We start from the raw sequence: 22,287 nt of genomic DNA, 5'->3' as shown, positions 1-22,287 counted from the left end.
TAAGAAGTCATAATACTCCTCTGACAGGAAGGTGCAGTTAAAGAAAATTTGAAAATCACCAGCAGTACATGAAAATGACGGGCTAATTGAGGAAGCGAAGTGCAACCGTCTCCTCCAGGCAGGAAGCCACAGAATGGAGAAGCCCCTGCTCAGGGGAAAATGAGACACAATCAAATGGCATTCAGCGCATGATGAATTCAGCATCTGAGAGCACAGTGACTTTTTTCCATAGCAACAAAGCCTCAGAAAGTCCAGAATGTTACTGGCCAGAGTTTTGCATTGTTCTTCCAGGGCGACATCAATCCTCACCCTGGATGATTAAAAGTGCCAGAAGCAAGCGTGATACTCGGATAATCAAGCTAAATTTATAAATCTGCATAGAAAGAAGAGAAAGGATAGCTACATGTGTAAATCGCCAGAATGTTCAATTTCCAAATATGAAAAGTACATAATTTAGAAACTAATTGAAATGGGAGTTTTGACTTGATACTTACACAGCACTGCCTAATACAAGAATGTATCCATTATCCAATCTTGCTTTTCAGAGAGTTGGTTCTGTTAGGTGGTCGTGAAAGGGTCCAAATCTTTCTCTCTAGTCAAGGCTTTAGGTTGGGAGCAGGGGTGTGAGAGAATCTTTCTCAATGGCCAAGATCCCTGAAAGAACAGAGGTATGAAATTGCCCCTGGCATAGAAGCACCAAAGAAGTGCAGCCCCTTGTAGAAAGTGGAGGAGCAAGCAGCATGTCACTGTCAGCTTGTGACCACTCTGCCATCATCTGTGCAGACTGAACCATGACCTGGTTTTTTTTGCCTTCAACCACTTCTAAATAATGCCCAGAGTTTCAAACTTCATCCAAAACAAACTTGAAATTCTTCTCTCATAAGGATTTGATCTTGACTGAAGTGCAAGGAACAGGCAGTGAGAATGCTGGTTGCAAAGAATTTAAGTTGAAAGCAGGAACTATGTCTTACTCACCTCTAATACCTTGTGTGCTGAGAATAATGCCTGGGATAACTAGTGAGTGAATGAACAGGAGGCCGAAAAATGAAATGGAAAATGTACAGGACTGCTGGAGGTGAAAGGCTACACGTAGGAAATTAAAGAAGCAAACCCCGTATCTGAATTAACACTCTATGACACATTCAGCTATTGATCAAAGAGAGAATTTATTCACAGAGTTTTTCAAATACAAACAAAATAGCACTTTTTTACTTTTTACAAAATGAATATTGGAATAAATGTGGTACAGCACAGTACAATAATGGACAAAAGAAAACAAGATCTAATGACTGGAAAATGTCTCTCTCTCATTACCCTCACATCTTCAACTGAATTCTCTCCTACAGTGGACAGAAAGGTGCCCCTTTACTTCGTAAGAATATCACAGCAGAAGCTACTCAGAGAAATATTGCATATTTTTTGAATAATATTGAAATACAAAGGCTTAATTCTAAAGGGCTGCATAAACACTGAAAACATGTTGAGGGCATAAAGAGTTTATGCAGGGTATACAAAATACTGATACAGTGGCTTATTGGTCCATTTATTAGGTTTAATGTATGCTTTATAAAGTGATAATACTGTATTTTAAATGTGTATTAAAAAGAAAACAGAGGAGTAATGCACCGCTAAACCTCTCATATACAGTCTGTGCAACAATTTAAATGTCTGTGTGTGGGCGTGTGTGTGGATGCGTACGTCTGTATGTGCTCGTGTGCTTTCAGAAGTGCCATGACTTACAGGGAACTACTGTGGGTTACCCTGTTTCCCAACATAATACTGTTTCTACTAGCCCTTTTGATTCTCTGAGTCATCATCCTTAAACAAACAAACAAACAAACCTTGCTTGCATATAGAGATTTGTTTTGTGTGTGTATGTGTTCTACATCAACAATACTCTGTGGACTAGAAACACCCAACACCCTGCAATATTTTTAGCCTTTGGTCCATTTTTCTCCATCATTCCATGCTCTACATTTCCTTCACAAATCTTGAATAACCCTTCCACACGGTAGAATGTTTTTAATTCCACTGGGTTTCATTTCATTCGTGTTGTATGGTTTAGAATCACTATTTCACCTTTTGAGAGTAGCTGGATGCTTCGGTCCCTCCTGGCCCCTTCGGCCCATCTCCTCCTCTGCTTGCTCTTGGTGGCTCCATCTCAGTATGGGTACTGTTTCTGTTTCTTGCCTGAGAAGCAAGCCAGCCATGTGCACAGCAGCATGGCGGCGGCAGCACCTGCTCCAGTGCAGTAGTAGGCCCAGCCGATTTCACACTTACCTAGGGGCACAAGAGAAGGAGAGAAAGCAGGCACTGATCAGGGTGATTTTACAGGAGGCTCTGTTATTTCTCCCAGGGTGTGTGTTCCTGGTGTACCAAAGTGAAACTGAAATACTCATTAGAAATGTGGTGCTCACGCAGATGGAATGATAACAAGGGCTGAAACTTATCTCAAGATGGAAGAAAGCCAGAATAGTTGTGTGTGTTCCAGAAGGACTTCAAGGCCTGTGTCTAGTGCTAGCAAAGTGATAGAAACCTATTCTCCCCAACTGCAATATTCACTCCTGTGGCTGAAGAAAAGAAGGAATAACAGCAATCGGAATAGGAGAGATGAAGGTATTATTTCTGATTTAAATCACCCAAACTCACTGTATAGATACAGTCTTAAATATAGATATAATTACTGCAAAGGGGCCACTTTAAGGAGGAGATTCATTTGAAGGATAATGTTAAAGTGAAATAATCTACCAAAAAGCTCCTGTGATAACAGCAATGTTGCAGGATACAAAGGTAATATACAAAATTCAATTGCTTTCCATATACCAGCAATGAACAAGTAGAATTTTAAATTAAAAATATAATACCATTTATATTAGCATCCCTCAAAATGAAATAATTAGGTAAAACTCTGACAAAATACATGCAAGATCTTTATGAGGAAAACTACATAACTGATGAATGAAATCAAAGAACTAAATAAATAAAAAAGTATTCCATGTTCATGGACAGGAAGGCTCAATATTGTCAAGATGTCAGTTCCTCCCAATTTGATCTACAGATTCAAAGCAATTCTAATCAAAATTTCAGAAGGTTATTTTGTGGATATCAACAAACTTACTTTAAAGTTTATATGGAGAAGCAAAAGACCCTGAATAACCAACACAATATTGAAGGAGAAGAGCAAAGTTAGAGGACTGACACTACCTGAATTCAGGACTTACTGTAAATCTCCAGTAGTCAAGACAGTGTGATATAGGTGAAAAAATAGACAAATAGACCGGTAGCAGAACAGAGAGCCCAGAAACAGACCATGTAAATATAGTTAACTGATCTTTAACAAAGGAGCAAAGGCAGTACAATGAAGCAAAGATAGTCTTTTCAATAAATGGTGCTGGAACAACTGGACATCCACATGCAAAAAAAGAACTGGACACAGACCTTACACCCTTCACAAAAATCAGCTAAAAATGGATCATAAGCCTAGATGTAAAATATAAAACTACGAACATCCTAGAAGATAACAAAAGAGAAAATCTAGATGACCTTGGGTATGGTGATGACTCTGTGGTGAGGACACAATCCGTGAACGAGCTAATTGATAAGCTGAGCTTTATTAAAACTTAAAAAAGTTCTTGCTCTGTGAAAGACAGCATCAAGAGAATGAAAAAAACAAGCTGCAGACTGAAAGATGTGCAAAAGACATATCTGATAAAGGACTATTATCCAAAATACACAAACACTTAAAACTCAACAATAAGAAAACAAACAACCTGATTAAAAAATGGGCCAAAGACCTCGGATCACAGACACCTCACCAGAGAAGATATACAGATGGCAAATAAGCATATGAAAAGACGCTCCACATTATGTCATCAGGGAAATGTGAATTAAAATGATGATAATATATCACTACATTCCTACTACGATGGCCAAAACCTAGAACACTGACATCACCAAGTGTTGGTGAGGAAGTGGAGCAACAGGAACTCCCATACATTGGTGGTAAGAATGTGAGCAGTTACAGCCACCCTATTTTTTTTTCTTTTTTATGAATTTTTTTAATACATCTTTATTGGACTATAATTGCTTTAAGACAGTATGGTGGTTTCTTAGAAAACTAAACATATTCTTACCATACAGCCTAGCAGTTGCAATCCTTGGTGTTTACCCAAGGGAGATGAAAACCTGTATCCACACAAACATCTGCACATGGATATTTATAGCAGTTTTATCCATAATTGCCAAAACTTTGAAGCAATGGAGGTGCCTTTCAGAGCCAGGACTCAAATCTGGGTTCCATGTTGTAAGAATAAGAAGCCATTGACCCAAAATGTCCTATTTGAATTAGTGGAATAGGTTTCTGCATTCATTAATCCTGTTTTTAAAATAACATCGTTATTCTTTTTGTGTGTACAGTAAGGAAGGCCTCTATACCTCTCATTCAACATTGTCTTTTCTGTCCTAACTTAATCACCTTTTCAGTCACTCTTAAGAAAAATCAGAAATCAGAAAATGCTCCAACAACAACCATTTTCTCCATTTTCTTCTGTTTTTGTTTACACATTAGCTACAAACACATATAACGATATACTTGGATTTCACAGTCACTAAACATATAAACTACAGTTTGAAAACCATATCTTTTTTTTTTACATGTCAGTCATTTTTACCTTATTCATTAATAACTACTCTATTGAAAACTACAAAGACTGTTAGGTGTAGCATGCAATTTTGACTTCCTATCTTCACTGAAGTCTACTGAAGTGGTAGTTAGCACATGCCCCATTTACAGACAAGAAGGTGAGTGAGGCAAAGCTTGAGTCATTGGCTTGTAGTCACCTTAAGTCAATAGCAACAAAATTAGACCACATCTTAAAAATACTCTAGGGGATTACCTATGTATCCAGACAATAGGCTATGTTCAGTCTTCAACTTTGATTTCTCCCTTTCCATATCCAATAATAAATAATAACAATTAAAATACAGCAAACAAATTGATTACTGTTTGCTCTGAATTGCTAGAAGAGCTTTTATGGAGTAAATATTAATACATTAATCCTCAAAAGAACACGATGTGGTAGGTACCTGAGTATCATCCCCACCATTCAGATGGGAAAACTAAGGTTAAAGGAAAGTTCAATAACTTGCCCAAGGACTTGCCCATAATAAGTGGCAAGTCCTTAGCCTCTCTCTCCACAACTTATCCTGTGTCCCATCACTCCTCAAATGCCTACAGCAAACCGAGGCAGTCTTACCTGCTGTCATTGCTTTCCTGCCTTCCTGCTTCTATTTATAGTATCATCAACAGCAAAGATGGCTGCTATCTTTCCACAAATAAAACACGTTAAGTCACTCTCTTACTTAAAATCCTTTAATGTTTTCTCAAACATGCAATCTCCTTCCAATGGCCGGTGAGCCCTTGAATGAGCTGATATCTGCCTACCTCTCAGACCTCACGGCCGCCTTCCCTCTTGTCTTCTTTCCGGCCACACTGGCTGTCTTCTCTGGACCACATCAGGCTTGCTGGTGGTTTGGATGCTTCACACTCATTATTTCTTCCACCCAGAAAATTCTACTTCCAGATCATTACAGAGATGGTTCCTTCTCAAATGGCACTGACCTCCCACCAACCTTTCTCATCAAAGTCATTCTATTCCTTCACCTCACTTTATTGCCATTGTAGCACTTACCACATTTGTAAATATTGTGCGTGCGTGTGTGTGTGTGTGTGTGTGTGTGTGTTTAATTTCAGTCTATGTCACTAGAATGAGAGTTTCAATTTGGGGAGACCTTTGTATATTTTGTTCCCTTGTACCCTTACAACAGTGCCTGACTCAGAGTAGGTGCTCAGTAAATAAATGCTGAATGAAAGGCAAGGTAAAAGAAAAACAGAGAGGAAGCAAAGAAGGCAGATAACGAGTCTTTAAAATAAACAGAGTAAGTATGGGATTTTAAAGGTAACTTTACTCCTATTTTGACACAGAACTTTTGGAGAGAAGTTACCAAACCAACTATGCATTTATAGCTTTGTACAGAGAGTGTTCAATTTAAAAGGATAAAAGCCTGAAAGAGCATATCTCCACCCCACGCTGGGTCTCACTGGCACAGTGACCTCCATGAATACTGACAGACACAATCAGTCTTTTTCAAGGGTAACAGAGTCTCCTTCGTGGACCAGATTTTCTGATAACTATAGGCTAATGTGGCCCTGAGTCTTGGGAATAATCTCCATTTTGAATTATTCTTTAGTTGGTCTAAATACATCTAGGAGGGAGAATTAACAGGTAGCTAATAGATGGCAGGTGGTTTAGAAATAAAAAGTCAGCAAAATGTGTGGTCAGTCCATTCAGCATGAGGCTCATAACATAGAACACAATCAATTGTTCATTAATAACAAGGTATTGACCTACACACAGTTCCATGACCTAGCATGCAAAGTGTGGTACATAATTCTTTATTAATTATTGGACACTCAAGAAAAAGTAGCTGGTGAGGCTAATTATTTAAGAATAGTATATATGACAGTAGCCACATGTGCTAAATAAAGATGAAAAAAGAAGCTACTAAAGCATTGATTATCAGAGGATCCAGGCAAGACACTATAACATTTTTATTTCTCCAGAAAAGTCAATGAAGTAGTATAAGTTTAAAGCTTAGGGGCTCTGAAGTGGCAGGGTTGCTGTAGCAGATGGTGTAGATGCTCTACCCAATTTCTTTGGATCCCTTTGCTGGTTCCGGGCTCTCATCCATCAGCTTCTGATTGCACTTTGCTCCTAACAGTTTATACTTGCAACTCTCTTCAGAGGACCCATGAGCAGGGAGCCGATATGCTCCAACTCTCAGACAAGAGCAAATAAACGCAGTCTTTCTTGTTTTTCTTTAACATAATAAGGGTCTGTGAAGTTTCTTCAGTTGTTAGAGGCTTAACCCACCCACCTACCTACCCACCCAAGCCCTGGCATCCCCTGAAAGACCCAGAGCCAGAAGAGCCTTCAGCACATCCTCCCTGCGCTACCATCGTCCCGGGGCCAATCCAACTCCTTGCCTTGTTAAGTGTGCATGTGTCATTTCTAATAACTGTTATGTTTCTGGAGGCTTTCTTGTTTGTGTCATAAAACATGTAGTCAACTCATCAGACCAACTGTCCATCATATGAAAATGGAAAGGTAGGACACCAAATAAAGGTATTTAAAAAGTGGACCATCATAGAAAATGTTTGAGGCTGTTACACAATCTTGCTACTAATTACACATATGTGCTAGTTTATGTGTATGATTTATACATTTTGTGGTTTAAATTTAGCAACTGGCTAAGATCCAAAATGAGCAAGTAACGATCAGTGTGATTTAAAAGAAAATTATTCCTCTACTTCAGCTATGAAGATTTTCATTTGCTAAGTAATTCATAAAGTAAATCATTATTAAACCAATATGGATTTTTTTCTGGTATTTTGGATTATAGAGAAATATGGCCAGCCCATCAGTCTAACTTCAAAAAAATATACAAAAGCATACACCACACACACACACATTTTTCGAGAAGTGAAAAATGGTCAAGATCAGTGTAGTAAGATCAAGATGTGTCAATAAAATTTAGGCAAATCTAAAGAAATGCTAAGTCATCCATCGCCTGATTCTTGATCCCTTCTTCCCACCCTCTCTCTCTCCCTCAATTCTTTCAAAAATTCCACAAATTAAAAAAAAAAATTATTGGAGTATAGTTGATTTACAATGTTGTGTTAGTTTCAGGCGTACAGCAAAGTGAATCAATTATACATAAACATATGTCCACTCCTTTTTTTTTAGGATTCTTTTCCCATGTAGGCCATTACAGAGTACTGAGTAGAGTTCCCTGTGCTATACAGCAGGTTACTGTTAGTTATCTATTTTATTTATAGTAGTGTGTATATGTCAGTCCCAATCTCCCACAACAAATATTTGTTAAGTGCCCACTCCAACTAGGAATCACTGAATGCTAGGAATCTACTTCTGAAAAAGATAAATACAGTCCCTGCTATCAAAGAGCCACTGCCTAGCCAAGGGAGTATTAAACAATAATTACTCAGATATTTATATGATAATTGTGATATGTGCTTTGAAGAAAAAACATCCAGAATGCTAAGACAGCAAATCACAGGGAATTTTACACAGCGAGGTCCGTGAAGGAGAACCTTAAATTAGAAGTGAAATTTAAGCTGAGACCTGGCAGATGCGCAGAGGCTAGCCAAGCACGAATGTGGGAGGCCAGGGAAGAATGTATTTGCACCAGGGATAGGAAAGGTAATGGAGAAACGTAAGTAGATCTGGGTCTCATTAAAGTATTGTTCAAGTAAGAGATGGATGCTTGTTGTGGGTGTAAGCAAGAGATGGGGTTGGGTGGGACCACCTCCAGAGCTGGAGAGCTAGAAGCCAAAGACTTCTTCAAAGGCTCATCTATACGGGCATTTAGAAATGTGAGATATTCAGCATGCATCAGTAAATCCTGCGCACCCACTCTGTACGTTGTAATGTTACAGGAGACCCTGGAGGGAACAAGACAGACAGCATCTTTGGTTTCACAAAGCTGATGTTCTAATAAGATCGATTCTTGAGTAGCGCTCACATCAGTTGCATCATTTTGCAATTATTCCTTGTATATTTTACACGTACATCCTGTAGAAATTCAGTTAACAAAATTAACTAGGTATAAAAGGGAATTTTTTCATGAACTCATAAATGTAAGCGTATCTTGAACTTCAAAGGAGAAGAGAGATTTTTCTTCTTCCCGAGCATGATTCCTTCCATTGTTAAAACCCACGTGCTCAGGAATAAGAAATTAGCAACATGTTTTACAGTAATAGGAGAAAAACCCTTCCTGAGTACATTAGGCTATTAGGAAAGAGCAGGTATTTAAGTTAACATGTTTTAAACCTTACTGTAATCCTTGAGTAGTAATAGAACCAAAGGAAACCAGGAAATACACGACCATTCTTCCCTGGCCTCTCTCTTCCCCTGTCATGGCAATAAATTCTTGTTATAATGTAAACAGAAAGCATTTTGCTAGAGGGCAAGTTTTGTCTGTGATCCTTACAGGAAATTAGAGAAGCAAATCTGTTTAAACTTTCCCTTTTGCTCTCTGTAATGCTCCGTTACAGGACTCCAAGCACACTGGGTTGGCAAACTGTTGCTTTCAACAATGGGGAAATGTCAATCTTGACAGATAAAACAGAGGTTAATGGGACAGAAAGCAGCAAACCAGAGCCACCTGCAATATCAATGGAAAAAGATATTGTGGCTGCATTCCAGGGTGGCCCCAGGGAGAAAATAGGTGGGAGAGGTGTGGCTGATTTTTTAGAGTGCCTCAAATTAGTTTTTAATGCATCTTCTGTTAGTAATAGAGACAGAAGAAAAGGTACAAAGAACTCAGCCTACAAATAACAATGAAATTCCAGTGACCAGGTCATCTTTTGAGGACATTGTACTTATTCATTCATTACTGTTTCAGAACCCACCCTGTGACTGCCTGTCTCATTTCTGTATCCCAGTGCTCAGTACGATGATGCCTGGACCACAGCAGACAATTGATATATATTGTGGCGTGAATGGCTATCAGACACTATACTTGTATTGAGAACAGAGATCTGAAATTAATAATTATATAACAGCGGTCGTGGGCAGCCTGTGAGCCAGGTGCTAAGTAGTTAAGAAGCGGCATCTCATTTAACCATTTTTGCCTATGATGCTTTCAGGAAATTGGAGAAGCAAATCTGTTTATACTTTCCCAACATCATTCCCATTTTGAAGATGAAGATACTGAGTTACATGCAAGATAAGTCACTGACCCAGTCTCTCAAATAAATGATGAAGCTTATTAAACTTGAACTTGAGTCAGTTCCAAAACGTTTTCCTATGTTCAGATATGTTTTAGGAAGATCTAGATCACATTTTCCCCATTTGTCAGATAGTACTTGCTAGAACTTACATGCCATGAAGAAATAAGACATATGTCACATCTTTGAATTTACTGTCTTCTTAGAAGACTCCATACGCCCACGTCTACCTTGCACAATTCTAGTTATTAAAGGCCTGCATCTTGCAGACTTGGCACTCCCAATTTCGGGGCCAGATGGAACCAAACTCGTACTCTCTTGGCCACCTAGAGGATGTGCGGTAGTGGGGTCCAATAAACTTGCTTGATCAATTCACATTATTGATCGTTCCTGGATGATAACCAGCTATGAACACGCTCCCAAACTGGGTGTTTTTGACCCACCACCATCTGAGCGGAGCTGAGGAAGGGCTCTAGGCCCTGGGCACACTCCAGCTCCCCTGTGCCTGCAAACCCGTGGCCATCGTGCCATCCTCATACCCAGAGCCTTTGCCACAGCGCCTCCTACTGTGCACAGCGCTGCTCACTTGAGCACAAAACAGGGTCCCTCAGGTAGCTCTGCCCTTTGACTGATGCTATCTCACACAAACCTCCCTGTGTCCTTGACCTTCCTCTGCTCTGCATCTGAACCTGAACCCTGTCAGTTCCCAGCTCACTTCTTTCCTCACTGGGTCACTGCTGAGTTCCCAGCCTTGTGGCCACAGTGCCTGAGTCCACATCTAAGCCAATGACCTTCATTTATCAAGGCAGAGTATCTTTCCTCTGTGATATTTAAATATTTTCCAGCATGTTAAGACACCACTGCAAAGTTTGTATAGAGAAGAAGCAGGCATGTCAGATTTCATTCCTTTGGCTGTACAAATAATGAAGGAAGAAAGGCGGAAGGATCAGTAGAGAAAAAGAAAATTTGTGTTCTTAAATGCCATGGGCGGAAGTTTCTCCTCTTGAGTAAATTCCTTCCTACCTCTCCATATTCAGACCATCTTGTCTGCCTATGCATTAAAACCAAGGACAAAAAGAATCTGCCATGGGACCATTTCCTTTTGTACTTTTGTGAAGTTACTGGACAAAGGTGTTGCTAGTAAAAAAAAAAAAAAAAAAAAAAAAAAAAAAAAAAAAAAAACCACAGGTTTTACACATCTGACCTAAAACATACAAAAGCTTTAACTCAAACTTTTAATGGAACAAGGAGTTAAAATGGCACCTGTCTGAAAAGAGAAGGGGGGAACTCAAACTTGATTGCTGGGCAAAAAAGGTAGAAGTAAAAAGCCTAAGGGAAAATAGTTTGTGAGGTGGGGCTCTTTTGAAAGCTCTCTGCTAGCTTCTGTCTATGACTAGAAACATAAACTCACCATGCTGATCAGCGTCGTCCTGGACGCAACTTCAGGGTACTATTTACACTGTACTCCCTGAGATGTACCCTAGGGGGAGCTGTCCACAAGCAGATCTTGGGAACGGAGCCCCCATGAGTACTGCCCCAAAGAGTGGCTAGTGTAGAGGTATGTGCAATGGTAGAACTCCCCAAAGACTGAGCACTGAGTCTGCACACAGTGTCCCAGGCAGCGGTGGCCACCTTCATGCCTCCCGTTTTCAGAGCTGCAGCACAGTGGATGGACCCAGAATCTTCCCTCAAGAACCACTGCTCTTGACTTTAATGAACGAGGCTGACTATATCTTTCTACCTCTCCTGCCCCTTCCTTCCCAGGTTTAGGGGACTGGACAGTTGGATTTGAACTCCCCTGGGAGCTGAATGGTACCTTTTCCTCCCAAACGCATAGTATACTTCAGTGTATAAGGGTCTAGCTTGGAGCCCTGGACCCACTTCAACAAATAAGAGGAAGCAAGGAATTCTTAAAAGACTGTTCACCTTCTTTGTCTGCCCTGCTTTCTCCACGGAGGTAACCAGGAAGGTAGAGTTAGAATATAATGCTTATGTGTCCATTGGTAAGAGCTGACACACTCAAGCTATGGCATTTGAAAGTACTCTCCGTAACCTGCCTGTCCAAGGGAGCAGAGATTTACTCTCTGGAAAAGATAAGATATGTATCTGCAAAGCACTCATAACAGCACCATGTCTAAGGAGATATGTTACAGTCAATTCTGAAAGGAAAATATACACCAGCCTTGTAAATTACAGTACAGCTTCATTCATTCTGTAGATGGAGAGGCAGTGAGGCGAGGTCTGTCCAGACAAGTATGTGACCGGTAATGACTGCTATGCAAGCATGGTACTCAAATATGAGTTCATGTTATATGGCAATCAGGTTTTAGAGGGAAAAAAACCTTCCTGAATTACCCATTAACTCTATTCTATTCAATGGCACAAATTTCTCTTCTGCATTCCCACAAAAATTCTCTTAAAGAGTCATAATTTTAATTGGCTCTGGTGTGTCTCTCTTGCCCCCATAGAAATATTTTTAGCTCCACCTTTAGGGTGAGGAGCTGAGGAATAAAGAAAAAAAGAGTACTCCCAGGTACTATTTACTGTCTCCCATGGGAATGGCGCTAGCCATCACCAGCTTAGGGTTTTACCAGAAAGTGCCTATCCGAGGTCCCACATGTGCACAGTTGCTCAAATTCACAAAAAGGCAGGACACCCACAACTGTAGCTGGACTTGACATAAGGTTCAGTTGTTCGGAGCCCAAAGTACACATCAGGGGAGAAGAGACATTATTATTTTTTACTATCACTTTTATTTTTATTATTCATACTTTATGGAATCTTAATAAGTTCTAATATCAGAGTGTCGATTTGGATAGCAAGCTTTTAAAAAAAATTTTTTTGAGCACGTGGAGATTTAAAATACGACTTTATTTTTGTTATTTTCTGAAAACCATGAACTAGAAATAAAGTCCAGGACAAACGATACCCAGTATGAGAAAAATAAATTCCATCTCTCTCATGGATAATTTTATACTTAAACTTACCAATCTGTAGGTTAGATAAAAGTAAAAGTACTGTATCAATGTTAATTCCCTAATTTTGATAATTTTACTGCCATGTAAAAGAATGCCATTTTAAGGAAGTATTCACTCAAGTATCAGCATCCTGTCTGAGGGAGAGGAAATGGAGCAGGACAGAGAGGGAGGAAGACAAAGCAAGTACCATGATATTTAACATTAAGGGAGTCTGGGTGCAGAGTGTATGAGAACTTTTTGTACTATTTTCGCAACTTTTCTATAAATCTAAAGTCATTTCAAAACCAAAATGAAACAAATATAAAAGTCTATATATGTAGATATATACACAAACACACAGGTGCACACACACATATATGTATATATACACATGCCGATGGCCCCCGACTTATGATGGTTTGCCTTACAATACTTTGACTTCATGATAGTATGAAACCGATACACATTCAGTAGAAACCATACTTTGAATTTTGAATTTGATCTTTTCCAGGGGCTGGTGATGTGCAGTCCGGTCCCCTCTTGTGACGCTGGGCAGTGAGTACAACTCCCAGTCTGCCAGGCGATCACAAGGGTGAACAGCAGATATACTTACAGCCACTCTGTTTTTCACTTGTGTTGAAAAACTGCATGAGATATTCAGCACTGTATTATAAAAAAGGCTTTATGTTAGGTGATTTTGCCCAGCTGTAGGTGAATGTAAGTGTTCTGAGCACATTAAAGTAGGCTAGGCAAAGTTATGATGTTTGGTAGGTTAGGTGCTTTAAATGCATTTTCAACGTAGAATATTTCTAACTTACAATGGGTTTATCAGGATGCAATCCCATCATAAGTCGAGGATCTGTATACAAAACCAGTGGGAGGGAAGTTCCCTGGCGGTCCAGTGGTTAGGATTCTGCATTTTCACTGCCACGGGCCCGGGGTTCAGTCCCTGGTCAGGGAACTAAGATCTCACAAGCCATGTGGAGTGAATAAAACTCAATCAATTAATTAATTAAAATAAAACCAGTGGGAGACTTTTATACTAACAAGTACAGAGAGCAAGAACTCAATACATTGGTAAAATATGGCATGCAAAATGAGAAATCTGCATAATGACAATTTTTGCTGAGTAATTTTCCTCATTAAAATATTCAGTCACCCGCTCTCATTCCATTTACACATGTTGCCCTGCTGTGCCCAGCACACAGAGGGGTGACCAAGGAGCTCCTTGTCCTCTGGCTGCAACCCCTCTAATACAAAACCTACCCCACCCCCACCAACCACAGCCAACCACAGCCAATCGCAGCCAAACACAGCCAAGCACAGCCAACCACAGCCAACCATAGCCAATCACAGCCAACCACAACCAACCACAGCCAATCACAGCCAACCACAGCCAATCACAGCCAACCACAACCAACCACAGCCAATCACAGCCAACCACAACCAACCACAGCCAATCACAGCCAACAAAAAAAAACAGCTTAATCCACCTAAATAAGGAGGAGATTTTAGCATGAATCATGAAATGTTGTGAAATGGCATGTAGGAGGGATACGTGTGCAGGACCCTGGGGAAACTGAGCATGGGTTTGTCTTCTCCAGGATGTTCCCTGGGGCAGATGAGAGCAGTGCATGGGCACAGAAAACCTATTTTCCTCCACAAAATTCCTTGGGCCTGGGCAGATGTAGGAGTTATACACTCAATGTGGGAACCCATATTTCCTACGGAAGGAAAGGGGTTTTCTAACTGATACTCGGAAGGATTTCCCACAAGTTAAGCATGTGTTCCACAAGAGAAAGACTACAGGGATTTTGTGTGTGTGTGTGTGTGTGTGTGTGTGTGTGTGTGTGTGTAATCTAAGTTGTCCCCAGGCAGTTCCAGCTGTGGGCGCTGGAGGCAAGACAGGAAGGCAGGAGGAGTGAAGAGTCGGGGATTACAGAAAAGGGATTAAAGCTGAACAGGACAGAGGCATTTTTACATTCAAGCCTCGTCAGGAACCAGTCCATCAACCTCCTTTTCTGTGTCCTTTTGACTTTATTCTTTCTTCATTCCTTCTGCCACCTAGCACATCCCAGCATCACAGATTTTAGAGTCAAAGGGACATTGGAAAAGGATCATCTAGATCAAGGGTTGGCAACCTTTTCCTGAAAAGGGCCAGAGAGTAAATATTTTAGGTCGAAAGCACCCATAGACACATAGTAAACACATGAGCATAAATGTGTTCCAATAAAGCTTTATTTAAAAAACAGGCAGAACAGATTTGTCCCATAGTTTGCTGATTCTCGATCTAGGTCATCAGTATTTCACCGATGAGGACCCTGTGGCCCAGGAGACTAAAGTGACTTTCCCAGATCTTTTGAATGTGTTCTCTCCAGTAGGAGAGTCTTTCTCTTTGTTTATAATGGAAAATTTCCCAGTTCCCAGTGTAGAGCTGGCTGCTGATGCTGGGTTATTCTTAACCAAAAATCTAGTCCTATTTGGGTAATAAGTCTCTGCACTACGTAATTACCTGCCTGCACTCTTAAAGTCAATTTCACAAAGCTAAAGCAAATAATTACGAAGTTGTGGGGGAAAAAAAAGTAAGGCAACAACCTCTTTTATCAGGAAACCAGTACATTTAGACATATGGACTTCCTGTCAATGTAAGTAAATCACTATTTTGAAAACTGCTCTAGATAAAAATGAGCAGGGTTAGATGAATGGATAAACAAAACGTGGTCCATCCATACAATGGAATGTTATTTAGCCATAAAAAGGAGTGAAGTCATGACACGCTACAAGATGGATGAACCTTGAGGGCATTATGCTAAGTGTGAGAAGAGAGACACAGAAGGACAAATACTGTATGATTCCTCTTATATGAGGTACCTAGAGTAGGCAAATTCATAGTGACAGAAAACAAAATAGTGGTTACCAGGGGCTGGGGGCAGGAGATAATGGAGACATTGTTTAATGGGTATAGCTGCTATTTGGGATGATGAAAAAGCTCTGGAAACAGATAGTGGTGATGGCTGCACAACACTGTGAAAGTAATTAATGCCATTGAATTGTATACTTAAAAATGCTTAAAATGGTAAATGTTATGCTGTATATATTTTATCACAATTTCACAAAAAAGGAGCAGTGTTATGTGGGAGTGAGAACAGAGCCGAAACGGGTCCATCAGAGAAACTGGAAGATCTGAGAACTAGACTTCCAGGTGACTTTGCTGGGTGTGGCTGCTGGGAATCGATGTGTCTTCACTTGCACTCACACCTGGGCTCCTGGGGGTTTCCCCTGTGTACCACTCCACACTTACTCATTGTTTTTCTTTCATGTCAGATCCATCCAGGGTCCTTCCTCCTAAACGCTACACTAAATCAGGGCCCTGCATCATCTTATCCCGAAACCCCCGTCAGAATCACATAACCACGAAAATGGAGGCAGAGATGCCAAGAAATAAAAATACCCCGGGGCCCTCAGAAACATAATTTTCAGTTTAAACATCAGAAAAGTAGGGTGAGTGGAGCAGCATCTGATTCTTACTATCACACCAGTCAAGTGGACCTCTGTTCCATGGCCCGGTGGATAGTTCTGTTACTACACAGTCGCACGATTCACCCGTAAAAATGGTTTACCCTTTGTCCAGTTTGGCCAGCTGAGTCTCTGCTGGCGTGGTTGTCATTTGTTCTCACCCCTTAGCACCAAATTCATCCGAGACGTTTCACTAGAGATAATGCCGATGTTAAGACGGCAAGGCACACGTTTGGCTCCATGCACAGCACGTATAGTGCTGGCCTCTGTGTTCACGCTGTGAACTGACACAGAATCCCATCTCCATGTGGGGGTGGCTGAGATAACCAGCGGGGTCTCGTTCAGTGCATGGCGACCAAGATGATCCTTTGGTTTCCGTCTAATGCTGCTATGTATAAAGGCTGAAACTACCTGAAATTCAGATCCTTTGACTCAAGGATGGCCCCAAAGAGAGCATGAAAGGACCCGGGCTGTCTCTGCTGCTTCTCAGTGTGGCCTGTGGCTGCAGCCAATTTTTCAACAATCCCACGTTGAGGAGGTGCTGGTTTCCATCCTGATGGCATTTTATCTACCCTCCCCTGTTCCCACCCGTCACGCTTTCATCAGCCACCGAGCAGCCTCTGAATATAGTCTCTGTACCCGGTGAAATGGGAATGTGTGGCAGCAAGGGCTGCTTTGATCTCGGGGAGCTGCCCTCTGTCCAAAAGGTTTCCTTGATGATCGCTCCTTGCTTATAAGGTGGCTCCTGGGAACGGACTTAATCCAATTTGGTCAAGCACGACCCTGAGACTCTGGTAAATTACAACACTCACTGAAAAAGCGAGAGGGAGGGTGAGGCGCAGCTGCTTTCCACCAACCTCATTTCCAAGTTATAATGAAAGCAAGTCTCAGACCACATCTTGCTACACATGCAGACGCTTATTAAACAAACCGTTATCAAAAAGCAGGCACAAACCAGCCCACCAACCTGTTCTGAGAGCTAGTTAAATCCTAGCTCCCTATCATTTTAAGTGATTCGGCTACCACCTTACATGAAAGAACCCCTGGAGACAAATGCTGCAAGGTCCAGGGAAGGATTCTGTGCCTTCTGGCAACAAATAACCAAACATCCTCTAAACCCAAGACTAGAAACAGAGCCCTTAGGGATGATCAAGCTTTGGCTGCCATTCCTAAGGATGAGGATAAAGTAAAGCTGTTCTCATTGTTAAAAATACTGAAATATGTGCCCCTACCCTTGTGCGTAAACAGCCACTGCCCCAAGTTTGCCACGTGCCCCACTGTCCCCTCCCTCCTCTGAGCAGCCTAGGGAATCCTAGCCTCGTGTCCCAAAAGCTAGTGTGGGCTGACCGGGGCCCCCCAGGAGCCTGCTCCAGCGCTGTGGCCAGTATTTAGCTTGTTTTAGCTTGGATTAGTCAAGGCCTATGATATATTGGTTGTTAAATATTTCAAATATCTTTCAGACTTACAATAATGGCTGTCTGCCTGGATGGCTGTTTAAATCCTCTCATGTAAGGACAGGGTGTCTCTCTAACTCTTTTAGCCAATCCACAATCTTGAATACCTTTAATTTCTTGAATACCTTTAATTTCACTGATGAGAGTCCATTTTTAACATGTATCATGTCATTAATAGGACACCAGTTCCACCATTAAAAATGCATTTCTGACCATGGCTATATATTATTAGCAAGGCTTCTGGTGTTGGCCAAGATATGAATAACAAAACACATGTACAAGCAGCCTTGAGTTTCCACTGCACCTGAGCTGTGACTTCCTGTAACTCACACACCCACCTCACTCTGCTTATTCTAAAGTATTTTCAGATGAATGTCAGGCATTGTAACAGTGGTGTGAAGAACTCTGAAGAATCTGAGATTTTACTCTATTCACAAGCTAAGAAGTGAGCCTGCCCCCCTTTCATGGATGGGGCAACAAGCTAGGCGATTCCTGGATCAGAGATGGAGGTTGTATTATTACCCACAGCACAGCCGCCAGCGTGAGCTTCATGTCTGAATCCTTCCTTTTGCCTCCTGCATCCCATAGGGACTGACACAGTAAACTCAATAAGTTTGTGTCACCGTTGAGGAATCCTAAGCTTACAGATCCCCAATTTTTTACAAGAGGCTGCAAGCAAATCCACCCAAACTTTGCCCCAGAGGGAGACATTATTATAGGAAACAATAAATAAAACCTGTCCTCTGCTCCAGCAGGAGTCATTATCTCCCAAGGCTGTTCACTATACAAACATCTTTGAAAAGACAGTTCATGACCATGTGCTCCCCAGACGTGGTGGAGGACTGTCTCCCGATAGATAGAAGCACTAAAAAACCTGGTTAGGATTCTAAGTGGAAGCGTATTCAATTCCCTAGGGAGGCTGAACACTCATTTTCACAGATGTGATTTCAAATTAGAGCTGGTGCATGGGAATACTTCTTTGCAATAATGCCTATTGCAAGTAGAGATGTTTCTCCGTAAAATCTCCCTCTGACAAACACTTTCATAGGTAATGAAATCAAGACCAAGGAACCCAATGGCTTTCCAGCTTCCTGGGGAGATTTGAAGATTGTTGGGGGACTAGGTCTAGAATTCAAGTTCCTAAGCTTTCCAATGTCAGGCTTCCAAACGCTATTTACTGGAGGCTCTGAGTCTTCACATGCCAGGAATTCACTTGAATAATAAATAAAAACTGTGAATACTCTCTCCATAAAAAAAGCACACATGCGCAAGCATATAAAATTTGCACACAATTTCAGTGGGGTCACAAATCCCCTGAAGCCTACTGATGGACTTCGGGCTTCTTGAATGGTCTGGAGACCTCAAGTTAAAACTCACCCCTAGAACAAAGGTACTGTAACATTGAACTCAATTACCAGTGTCATCAAAACACCCAGTTGCTAACTCAAGTAGCTTACATACCAAGATAGCGTGTAGCTGACATCCTCAGCTATCCAAAGCAGGACCCCAAATCAAGGGGGTCTAAAAAAAACTAATCAGAACATACAAAAATCAGTGCTTCAGAGATGCACAGTGCACAGAAAGAAAGCTGAACTGTGTTTTCTTAAAGCATGGTTCTAAGATGATTTATGATGATGAGAAAGGACACAAATTAGAATTGAGGGAATAGGAGAGAAAGGGGTAATTAATAACCTCAATGAATAATCGCTGACAGGGTGACATAAAACTGTCGCAAAACAACTACAAAAATGCAGAAAGAACTCAACATGTTTTTCAGTCTTGGTTATTTAGTGAAAGGGCAAATCACTCTACAAATGTCCATGGCTCTCAGGGATGACTCTGTCTGACAGCACAGCTGCTAATGATGTTTTTTTAAAGTCTGGTTTATGTTTTTTATATCTTTTATATATTCTGGCTAAAGTGATGGAAAAGTATATGCTACAACCTCAAACTTTTTCAACATGATTAAAACAGGAAATGTGTTGCTGATTAAGGCAGAAAGGACGAGCTGATATTTATTCGTACGTCTTCATGTGCAAAGCCTCTTCCACAATCCCCTTTAAGCCTTTTAACAGGCAGGTGAAGTAGGTATTGTTACCTTCTTTCTGGGACTGACGAACTGAGGTTCTGAGAGCTCAAACAACTCGCCCAGAATCAAACAGCTCTCGGGGAATGAAATTGAGATTCAAACCCTGTCCACGTTTTTTCCTTTAAGGGGAAAATTCATTTCTCTGGAATAATTCATTCATATGGAATTTTCTGAAAAGATCGGATAAGTGAGTTTTACTTTACAAATTCTCTATATTAATTAGTTTTTGCCAACATTCTACCAGGCGAAAAATCAGGTGAAAAGTCAGATCAGCCTTTGTTTACTTTGCTACATTTTTGGTTTTATTCTACAAACACGGTGCTTACCAATGGCCCTTTCCTAACAGGAGACCTGTTAAGAGGTCTATCTTCCATCTTCCACTTCTATTCTATCTTCTATTATGGAACAAAGGCAAAAAATACACAGAAAGGACACTAACACATGAGTTAACACAGTAACGTGAATTCTCAATTCTGGGACAGAAATATTTCTCCTGAGATTAAGAGCCATAATATAAAGATTTGAAAGAACTGTCCTCTAGTGTTGATATAGACTGATGTCCCAATAAATTAGTGAAAGGTCTTTCCCCAGTGTTACTGTTCTGAAGGAACAGATGATTACATAAGAGGCTGGTCTAAGACAAATCTGTGAGAAATCTCTCAACTATCATCTCCTTGAGGGCAGGGAGCTGGTAGGAGACTTCCCAAAGGGGTTGTATTACATTATCAGAAGGAACCATCAACTTGGGATGCTGGGGGGGGGGGGGAGGGAGGGGTAGGTTCTTCTCACTTCGTAGATTATCCCCAAATCCTTAACTGCCAGAAAATGTTAATAAATCTACATATTTATTCAAGATGATGTGCATACAGCCAATTTGTCTAAATTGTTCTTTCTTTCTCATAGTCATTGTTAACACGATCGATTGAACAAAGGTCATTCCTGAAAGAGGACCTAAAACATCAAAAACAGTTAAATTTAAAATTAGTGTAGGGACGTCCCTGGTGGCGCAGTGGTTGAGAATCTGCCTGCCAATGCAGGGGACACAGGTTCGAGCCCTGGTCTGGGAAGATTCCCACATGCAGCAGAGCAACTAAGCCCTTACGCCATAGCTACTGAGCCTGTACTTGAGAGAGAGCCTGAGAGCCACAACAACTGAGCCCATGTGGCACAACTACTGAAGCCTGCACGCCTAGAGCCCATGCTCCACAAGAAGAGAAGCCACCACAATGAGGAGCCCGTGCACTGCAATGAAGAGTAGCCAGCCCCCCACACCCTGCTCACCACAACTAGAGAAAGCCCACACGCAGCAATGAACACCCAACACAGCCAATAAACAAATAAATAAATTTATTAAAAAACAATAAAATAAAATTAGTGCGTTTCTACCCTCAGATTAATATTCAAGCAAAACACACTAGGAAATAGTCAAAAGCACATAATACAAAAGAATAATGAGACTGAACCAGTTCAGTCTCCTAAACTTCCTTCAGTAAACTGTATCTAAAATGGCATACCACTCAGGTATAGCATTTTTTGTTTTTATAAAAGGATAACATTGAAAACAAATGAAGAAGGATATTTAAAAGAGAGACTACTATATTCTTCTCGATACTTTGGTGGCCATATCTTAATATTTCCTAATATCTCAGTATTAAGATATGGACACCAAACTATTGGGAAGAATACTTCTCACCTCCCGCAGGGTTTCTAAGTGCATTTGCTTTTCCACTAGTGCTGAATTCCACTGCTGCAAACTGCTGCAAGTCATCGAATGAGGTTTTTAAAAGGCATTGATACAACAATGGGAAAGATCCTTCTCTACAATTACCAAACCAAAACAGACTTTAGGAAGGAAAGATGTAGAGCAATTTCTTTTTTCATCTACCATTTGGTTCTTTAAACTATGACCCTGAACTTGATGACTTTCTAGGAGGTCGTTAAGCCATTAGTCTCTTAGGCAGTAATGTCACGATTCTCAGCAGGATATCAGTGGGCGAGTAGACGGCAGATAAGTGACAAGCAGGTAAGGATCATATCTATCTAATTTATAATTTTATTTTAAGTATGTGGCAAAATTTTGGTACCTCGAATGGGCTTAATAAATATTTGCTGACTAAATAAATACATCTATGGAAAACTGCTATGGACCAAACACCAAAGGTTGGTGTTTAGAGACAGGCACCAAAGTTGCAAAACTCTTGTCCCATTGGAAGCTGCAAAGATGTGTTTAGGGAAGCAGATAGAATTGGATCTAGAATTATACAGAATGGGGTACTTTTTCCTAAAGCAGGACCAGAGGCATTTACTAAGCTATAACTTAAAGTGGAAATGTTCATGCTCTGATTTGTTGTTACGGTCCCAGGAAAGGGCGGGTTGAATTCATGCCCCGGGAATGAACTGATTCTTCTCCCTACTTTCTGAAATGAATACAGAAGATCCTTCATCTCCTGAAAAGAGGCTCCT

At 40.8% G+C, this 22,287-nt stretch overlaps 1 protein-coding gene across 1 annotated transcript in view; it reads right to left on the bottom strand.

Annotated features, from left to right (window-relative positions):
- Positions 1 to 1,147: 1,147 nt before the first annotated feature.
- LHFPL6 (LHFPL tetraspan subfamily member 6) overlaps positions 1,148 to 22,287 on the bottom strand; it is a 231,302-nt gene continuing 210,162 nt past the window's right edge. The window contains exon 4 of the mRNA XM_057707780.1: positions 1,148 to 2,280. Within this exon, the coding sequence (XP_057563763.1) occupies positions 2,162 to 2,280 (119 nt within the window). The 3' untranslated portion in view covers positions 1,148 to 2,161. The remainder of the gene's footprint in view (positions 2,281 to 22,287) is intronic.

The sequence above is a fragment of the Hippopotamus amphibius genome, chromosome 14 (genome assembly GCF_030028045.1).
Source record: "Hippopotamus amphibius kiboko isolate mHipAmp2 chromosome 14, mHipAmp2.hap2, whole genome shotgun sequence".
Classification (NCBI taxonomy): Eukaryota; Metazoa; Chordata; class Mammalia; order Artiodactyla; family Hippopotamidae; genus Hippopotamus; species Hippopotamus amphibius.
The sequence above is the reverse complement of the archived record's forward strand: the minus strand, read 5'-3'. Positions and strand labels throughout refer to the sequence as shown.